This window comes from Egretta garzetta, unplaced genomic scaffold, assembly GCF_000687185.1.
Source record: "Egretta garzetta isolate BGI_Z169 unplaced genomic scaffold, ASM68718v1 scaffold260, whole genome shotgun sequence".
Classification (NCBI taxonomy): domain Eukaryota; kingdom Metazoa; phylum Chordata; class Aves; order Pelecaniformes; family Ardeidae; genus Egretta; species Egretta garzetta.
The window spans coordinates 3,510,993-3,520,219 of NW_009258662.1; the positions used below are offsets into that span (position 1 = coordinate 3,510,993).

Here is a 9,227-nt window from a genome sequence, read left to right on the forward strand (position 1 = left end):
CTGCTGAAGAGGGGAGCGATAGAACAGCTTGGTGGCACCTGGTGTCCAGCCAAGGTCAATCCACCACAACCAGCAGAGTACATTTTTAGTCCAGGAGTTTACCTCTGTAAAATGCCAGTCCAGTAGGTAATCTCCAAAGAGTAAGGATGCAAAACAGAAAGCAAAGCAATTGCCAAGAATCCCAATGAGCACTTTTTTTTGTCTGGTCTCAGATCCACCTTCTGTGTCAATACACATGGCAATCTTCAGGATGACTGCTTTCAGTTAGCTGCCCCTCGAACTAAAATGCTTCTCCCTGGGAATAAGTCACAGGGCCATGGATTCCATAAGGAAACAGCCCTTAGCATATGTTTTGGCTGGCCAATAACAGAAGACTGTTTTTCCTTCTACTCAGTCCAAATAGAAGTCTTTCTAAAAGAGTTGGTCCCCTATCTGCTAGGTCAAGTCCAAAGCTGTGGTCCCAGTATCTACCCATAGGAGGGATCGGAGCATGTCCAAACCAAACGTTTTTGAAAACAAGAATTTAATTTATTCCTTATTGAGTCATTTCAGTATGAGCTTGGTTGCCCTCTACTTGTGCTATTATCCACAGAGAATGACTACCATCTCCAGCAGCAAGTGAGCCTATCTACTAGTTGGAGTTGACTCTCCTCCTCCATTGACAGTATGGAGAACCTGGAACAACAAGGAGCTTCTTAGGCACCACACTCAGGAAAGGTAACTATTGTGTGTCAGTGCCACTGAAATTTTAATTGGAAAGGCTTCTGAGGGCTAGGAGAGATAATTTGGTCCAAATAAAAGAGAGAAGAGGAGAAGAGAGCTGTTACAAGACACTCAGATGGCAAATAGAATAATTTTCTTCCCCATGTACATTGAGGACTTGAATCTTAGCACCCTGTCATCCAAGGACTTGCTCTGTGCTTTGGGGCCATGACCAATCTCAGATGGAGTATATCACGTGTGTGGTTTTATTTTTCCCAAAGAAATGCAAAAAGGCCTCAATACAGTCCTACAGCAGATTAGCCAGTTTTTGAAATCTCAGAGAGCTACCTGTGGGATGGGAGAGCCATTGTCCACCCCGCTGTCAGCATTACTTACTTACATGGTAAAGTTGGAGATGAAGGCTGCAGCTGGGATCTGCATCTCAAACACAGCTTCGCGTGCCTCAGATCCGCTGTTCACCATCGTGCACGACACCGTGGTGAAAGCATACCGAGAAATGATTGTGGATTTCACACTGAATTCAGACATCCGAGGCCTAGTTTCCTGTGGGTATCAAAAGATAACCTGTTAAGACTGACAGCTAGATAACTCACCCATTCAGTGCTTCCATGGCTTTAATACTTAATATGCTCAAGCAAATTACCACCCTAGGAATATTAGTCTCCCCTATGAAAGAGGCAGCAGCAGGCAAGGTGGGATTGCCCTCAAAATTTCAGGTGATCTGCAAAATGTAAACCAGGGACATGGCACTGCCTTTGATCATGCACAGAGCAAAGGCCACAGTCATTCTCCAGGGCTTGGTCAGGGAAGGATGAGAGCTCTGATTATGCCAGCCTGATATCACTGTGTATGAAGCAGCATCTTCAAATTCACACAGTCAGATCCGTAAGTTACGTAAACAGAAAAACTGCTGTCAGTGATTGAGTCCTCCTCTGCTGAGAATCTTAATGGCTGAGTCCTCCTCTGCTGAGAATCCATCCTGGAGGTCTCAGCCAATGGATGGAAGAGACTTAATTAGAAACACTGACACTGTGATGTCTCAGGCAAAATATTTTAAGCCTTTTAGCCCACACTGGATTCCTTCCAGCAGAGAAGCAGCAGAGACTGCAATGAATGACACATGATGTAGCAATGGAAGCTGAAAGCCAATTTCTGCTTCTTGGGAATGTGTTTTCGTGCGCAAGTCCTGGGTTGGAGCATTTCTCCAGTCTAACGTGATTTTTTGACAGAAACATCTCCATGGAGCTCAACAGTTTTCTTCCTGGAAGACTTCAGTGTATTTAATCATAAGCAGACCATGTAAAAAAAAGTTCTGTATGTTAAACAGTCAAAGACCAAACCCTGAAAAGCAGAAGGAAGCTAAAGAGTAAAATACATTGCAAATATGGAACAACTTCACTAAGCCAAATAAACTGAGACTCTTCCTGATGAGGTTGATAAAAAGTCACAGCTACATCAGACTCATGAAGACAAGAACATGCTCTTCAGCCGCACTTCCAGGCTTTTTTTCTGAACAAAAATAATTTTGACAAATGGCTTAACAAAGGGAGCGAGTGATTGTATGAGCAAGTATGAAACAGGAACATTTCTGCAGTAGCTGATGGCATCAGAAGCAATAATAAGTGAGCATTCAACTAACCAGGCTGCTGGGCTAATGAATTCCAGGCAAATGGAGGAATGAGGATCCACTGGAAACAAACATAAAACTGTCGATAGACTTGGAAATAAAGCCCCACCTGCCTACACTTTCAAGGCTTGGAAAGACTCTGAAAAATGTGTCTCAAATGAACCTAATGTGATAGATCTCTTTAACAGCTGGGGAATGTGTGATGTGCTCTGTGTCCATGATCATCCTTAGCACAGGCTTAGCACAGGCTCAGCTCACATGGAGCTCAATGACAAGAAATTAGCACTTCTAGGGTGTGATTTGTTGCACTGATTTCAGACAGCTCAGTGCGATGGACCTAGACTAGGACACATTGCTCAGATCTGATGTCCCCTCCTTAGGCCACTAGTGGCTTTTACTCAGTCGCTGTTTATTAGAACTAGATCCTGCTGTTCTTAGGACCTTTCCTGATACATAGGCGTGGCTTTCTGGTCTAATTATCCTGAACAGGGATAGGATGGGGAGTTTTGATCGGAAGTAGTGTTATAGGAATGTTTCCAGATATAATGAGCTGATGTTTCATTCAGTCTTCCATACCACAAATTGCCTGTGGCATAGCAAGAGATATAGAGGATTTAATAACAGGAGTAAAAGGAGTCTGAAACTACAGCAAATTCTTAGGTTCCAAATGTCCTGCATCCACTCCCATGTTCTGAATTTCATCATAAGCTGTGGGTTCAAACACGGTGGACAGCTCAACAGCAAGGGAGAATCAAGCCCTTTGCCTTTTACTTGAGGTACAAGGTGGTTCTGCAGTGACAGATTTGACACCGAGTCTTAACACTGTGAATGCAGTGATGGATTTATCTGAAGTCAGAAGGTCTTTAGAATGTGACAGAGGACATGAACTTGCCCTTATTATGACAAGAACATAAGAATGGTTGTACTGGGTGAGAACAAAGGCAATTCTAACCCCCTAGCCCATCACTGGCAGAGATTAATAGTGCATGCTTAGAGAAGAGTATAAAATCAGTCCAGCCTGCAGGGATACTACTCAGAAATATTCTCTCAGCTTCCAGTAATTTGTGGCTGAAGGAACTCCTGAACCAAGGGTGGTATTTCTGTTTTTAGTAAACCTCTGTGGATTTTTCTTCTGTGTATTCACACAGCTGCTTTTTGAATCCATATAAACTTTTAGCATCCTCAACATCTTGCAGCAAGGAGTTCCACAGCTTAATGATATTTTATATGAAGAATCACATCGCTTCGTTTTGTTTTCTGAATCTACTATTTGCCAGCTTCAACTGCTCTCTGTCATATCTCTCTATCCCATCAAACAAGCTCTAGCTCTGATACCCTCACAGACTGAGGAACAGCAAAACCAAAGGAAAAATAGACATTCAACACCTCTCCATCTTCCTGGTGGATAGGAGTTGCTGTTGGAGAAAGCAAACACTGAGTAAGGGCATCACATACAGCTGAGGATGAAAGAACTTGATTCATCTTCCATCCCTGGAAGGGATCTGCCTTTCCTTGTATATGCAAAATATAAACGGTGGGAGCAGAGGCAGTTTCCAAACAGGTTGCTAGGTCGGGCTTGGCGGGCAGCCCAAGTTCCAGTCTGTGATTCTTGTGCGTTCCCTGGAGCTCTTGCACAATCCATCAGCTCCTGATGCTCTGACTTACAGCTGCGCAAATGCCTGTTTGTTTTCTCCTCTTTTTATTAAGGCCTTCAGAAGATGAGAGGCAGCACAAAGGAAAAAACAAAACAAACCATTTGTTTAATATTATTATTACTGTGATTTATTATCCCTATTAAAAATAAAGCTAGGGAACACCAAGGCAGCAGATTAGCACGTTGCTGTGAGGCAGGTTGGCTGGATGCTTTATGAAGGTGTCTTGGAGATTATGATGAACTAGGAGCTGAAATTTTCTTGCCAAACAAATGATTTTATGCTTGTTTACATTAAATGTTTGGAAAGACAGAAGAGAGCTGGAGATCAAGGAAATACACTCCATGCTTTCACCTTTATCAGTTGCTTTCATCAAAACAAGTTGACCATATCACAGATTAGAAGTAATAAACTGGTAGTAAGACTGAGGGTTGCTCTCCTCTAGGCTGCTGATTCAAATCTGTCAAAGATCAAAGGGATCAGAAGCTATTAACATGTGATGGCTGCTCAGTGTGTGAAATTATTTCCTCCAGTTCTCAACTTGGAAGCCCCCATACCTCAGAAAAGCCAGAAAAAATAACTGGCCTTGAACAGCAATTTCACTGGCTGCCTCTTTAGCTAAAGTTTTGATCCAGGCTGTGCAACTCTCAGCGCAGACATACAGCCAGCTCTCACAGATTTGCTGTGCATCTCACAACTGCAGGTAAACATCTTAAAGCTTAGGTTCCCATGCTGAAAGAAGGATATTGGCTTCCTTGTTTTCTTCCTTTCTTCAGTAAATTTTGGCATCTTCATCAAGAGAGAACAACAGAGATCTTCAAATTTCAAAGCAAACTCTCCCTTTCTCTGCAAATTCAATGAGATTTCATCAGGCTTATGTTCACTGCATCAGTGAGGTTTGTTGCATTGGATGTTTTCTCTCTCCAAATCTGGGGTTGAGAAGATGTATTGGGAAGTATTAGAAGAACCTGTACCTGTTGCATTGATCAAAATGAAGATTTTTTTTTTTGCCTAGAATCTCACCCTACCATCACCCACTTGACATAGTTCATTCCTGGGCACAGGGATGCACACACACACCTATATACATAGAGCAAGTGTAATTCCCATGAGATAAGATAAAGACACAGAGTGATACGTACCAGCCTCTGCAAAAATTTGGCCTGTCTTGGAACACGGCGTGCAACCTGCAAAGAGTTAAGGAAGTTAATAGAGCCTTGTCAACTACAGAAGACATGTCACTTGTTTAAATTCAGGCACGGGTTGTGTGACTGATCACCCATGGCCAAGTTCAAATGTTCCTCTGGTTAAAATTAAAACCCAATTCTCTTCTATATTAACAGACCCATTGATCAAAGCTCAGCAGTGGAATGCGGCTCTTGTAGATGAGGTACTGTGTGTTTTGCAAATGCTACTTGCCAAGAGACCCGCTGTATGAAGACAGGAACCTCAGCCTTTAACGCTAGCCCTGGATGCTACGTCTTGGCCCTGGAAGCGTATTCCCTTATAGCTTCCTATGGAGTCCCACCAAGGCTGTGTGTCACTGGTTTTGCCCCGTTGCATGCTATATGGCACATGATGAGAAGGGCTACTAAATGGTCCACAACACCCATCAGATGTCATGCAGGACCCATCTACATCCTCAGGCGAGTAAAAGCCAACTCCCATTCCCCACTCCAGAAGTTGTCTACATCCATGCAAGAGCATTCAGTACTCATCATGGGTTACAGACACTGGGCAGGGAGAGGGCTGAGGGCACGACAAGCCCAGTCACCTGATGCCGTCCTCAGCTCAGCACAGTGCGGCTGCTTTGAGCTTCAGCAGTGACCAGGTTAATACCAGGGACCAGCTGTGACAGGACAAGGGGTAATGGCTTTAAACTAAAACAGGGTAGGTTTAGACTGGGTCTAAGGAAGAAATTATTTACAATGAGGGTGGTGAAACACTGGAACGGGTTGCTCAGAGAGGTGGTGGAGGCCCCATCCCTGGAAACATTCAAGACCAGGTTGGATGGGGCTCTGAGCAACCTGATCTAGTTAGCAGTGTCCCTGCTCCCTGCAGGGGGGTTGGACTGGGTGATCAACCCCAAACATTCTATGATTCTATGATTCTATGAATACCTAGCTCCCATGTGGTGGAGCTTATCCAGCATAACCCTGTTCTGCTGCATGTGTGGACTTGCACCAAGGGAGGACTTGTGTAAATTAATGTTACAGCTTCAGCTTTGTTGGTATTACCTCAACAGCAGATCTGTTGCCTAAAAACTCTCCGCAGGTACTGTGGATTATTGCCCAGTGACAGAAAGCACTGGTTATGTGCAAAAAGGAAATAAAGATATTTAAACTCAGCCAAAGATTTTATTATGAAACAAAGTGCATCACCTATGATAATGCAATCATACTCACTGTATTGCCCTTCACAACAACTCCTCTGACTTCTTCCCTGCACATGTTGTAAGTCTCAGCTTAGCAACATCTCCAAATCAAATCCCTCCCAAACCAGATTACAAGTCTCTTGTCAAAGAGGGAAGCCAAGTGACTTGTTAAAATGTTGGTGAAATTCCAAAGAGCAGAGGAATGTAATGACATTTTTTTACCTGATTTGCCCTTTCTGTTGATTTACACAGCACTCCTTGCCAAAGAGATGATTTTATGTCTGTTTACATCATGCATTGCAAAGCTAAGGAAAGCCCAATGGAGAAATTAAAGTCTCCTCTGCTAGAAGCCTTAATATTTCCTTCTTCATTATTTTAGCCAACATCTTGTAAAATTAGAACCAAGGAAAAACAGCTCCCTGGGGAAATTCTCAATGGAGAGGAGAGGAGAGGAGAGGAGAGGAGAGGAGAGGAGAGGAGAGGAGGAGGATACCTACTGAGCTATTCTGTTAGTCCAGGCAAACTCTCATCTCCTCTACTTGTTAGTGCTCTTCTGGCATGATGGTCTCAGAGATCTTTATGCCAAGAGGAATTCTCTGCAGTTTAAATTTTCGATGACACTTTCTGTCTGGGTATATTATCTCAGGCAAGTAAAGCACCTCAGGAGCCTGCTGTGAGAGTCTGCAGAGTCTCCATCACCACAGGTTCTTCAGAACAAGCCAGACAAATGCCTGTGAAGCTGATCCTGCTTGGAGCAGAGGCAGGAATGAGAGATCAGTGATCCTCAGTACTTTTTTTACTACAGGATTACCTTTTGGAACAAATCCACCTGTCACCCTGTATGGAATGGTCACAATGTTTTTTACTGACCAATGGATGAAACTGGAAATTTGGTTCCTGGTTTTATCTTCCCTCACCACACACCCATTTTATTTACTTGCTGATTTCCATAAGAAGGTGTTGTATGGCTTGGTCCTTCAAAAGCTACCTTCTGAAGTCTTGAGGATAGCCAGTAGACATCGTTGAGTAACTAAGCATCACCAGATAACAGTATTCTCTTTGCTAGGACTTCATGACTACTGCCAAAGCACTGCTGCACGGTTTATGATACTGATCAGTCCATCGAAGTGTTTTGAACCAGCCAGCTTCACTAGCATCATCTAAAGGAATAATTTCTAAGTTCCCATCCACCTTCATCTTTAAGGTCTTCCAAAGCACTCATTAAAGCCCAATACTTGCTAGTAGTAGCCCCATAGCTGTTGCCATCTGCTAGTCTTAACATGGCATACAGAGAATAAGCTGGGCAGTACTAAGCCTGTGAAGAGCTGTCCAGAAGAACTACCTCTAGTGCAATGGCAATAACTAGCAACCTTGTCAACAACCTTAGCAGAGTGGTCAATCATTGGATGAGCCAACAAGTAATTGCAATTGCAGTGATCGTTCATTAAAAATACAACGATCCTGCAAAGACTTGTATCCGTATTTGCCTTTGTGTAGGAAGATCCTTCCAGTAAAACACAGCCTTATATGCTCTCCAGAATTAGAGATTTGCTTATAAGGGATGTAGTATGTTGTTCTAGGTAAGCACGTGCCTCTTCTTACCCTAGCTCATGTGTTCAGTGAGGATGGATAGATGGCCTCCTCTAGATCTGGCTATCCCAGGGGACTGTATCACCACCTCTCTTTATACATCACTGCTTTTCTGTTGGAAGTTACTGCTGCCACTCCTCTGCCAGCAACACAGCTCCTGTGAAAACACCCTTATTGGCTTCAAGCAAGATCAGCCAGTTTATTTCAACACTGTGAGCCAGTTGCTTGATTTTCACAACTGACTTTGCCCCTAAAGCAGGTGAGTGAGTGTTCCCAGATACCACTCCACTGGCAGAACAGTGGTGGAGATACTCTCTTCCACTTGGACAGGTGGGTCTCAAGACAATGTTAATTTGTGGCTGAATTCCCCAAGAAGGAATATGTGTTCACAGTAGCTGGTGTGGACCTGAAGAATGTGAGCACAGATCTGAAGCTCAGCCTTTTAAATCACAGCTTCCCAAACCACCACCCGAACTCTCTTGCTAACTTGCAAAAAGTTCATCGCCCTTTCAGTTACATTTCCCTGGAAAATGTCAGCCACACAATGACAAAATGTAGCAGCCCTCACTTGCAGAATATTTTTTTTTTTCTCTCTTCTGGTCTAGGAGCATTTTACAAGCTGAAACTCATGTGGTTCATTTCATACAGCATGAGTTAAAAATCAAGTACAGTAAGACTGAGACCATAGGCAGAAAATCTTTCCTCCAAGCCTGAAATACTCTGAATTACTCAGGCTGGCGTGTGGCCAAGACACCGCGTTAACTCCCTCGTTAGCACAGCTCTCAGGATATCGGCTTTGAACCCAAACCCCAGGCAGCAGCACCCAGAACGGGAGGTCTCTCCTGGCTTAGCACCTCCAACAACTGCCTTGCTCGCTGGTAGCAGCCTCCCGTGGAGCCGAGCTGCTGCCGCAGCCATGGGCACGCTGCAGGGATGGCTGCAATAAATGTTTTAGCAGGCTGCCCTGCGCGTCCATACTGATGGTTAAGACGGGACAAGCCAGCCCCAGCCACCAGATGCTCCCGAACAACAACCGCCTTAAAACTTACTTGCTCCATGATGCTGTAGTCTGCCATCAGCTCCTCTTCCAGGTACCTCGCCATCAGCTCCGAGTCGGGCTGCCCAGCCGAGGTGGAGAAACCCCAGCAGAGCCACAGCCAAAGGATCATGGTGGAGGGCGAGCACCGGCCGGGGCTCCCTGCCCTGCAGGTGAGATGAAAGCCCCACTGTTTGCAGCTGCTGCCTGCGCTGCTGGACAGAC

The 9,227-nt window shown here is 44.4% G+C and overlaps 1 protein-coding gene across 2 annotated transcripts in view; it reads right to left on the reverse strand.

Annotated features, from left to right (window-relative positions):
* Positions 1 to 9,135, reverse strand: part of ITIH5 (inter-alpha-trypsin inhibitor heavy chain 5) — a 49,124-nt gene extending 39,989 nt beyond the window's left edge. For both annotated transcript variants that reach the window (XM_009648421.2, XM_035903872.1), the window contains exons 1-3: positions 9,016 to 9,135; positions 5,145 to 5,189; positions 1,103 to 1,266 (exon numbers count right to left, since the gene is read on the reverse strand). In XM_009648421.2, the coding sequence (XP_009646716.1) occupies positions 1,103 to 1,266; positions 5,145 to 5,189; positions 9,016 to 9,135 (329 nt within the window). The remainder of the gene's footprint in view (positions 1 to 1,102; positions 1,267 to 5,144; positions 5,190 to 9,015) is intronic.
* Between the last annotated feature and the right edge of the window lie 92 nt (positions 9,136 to 9,227).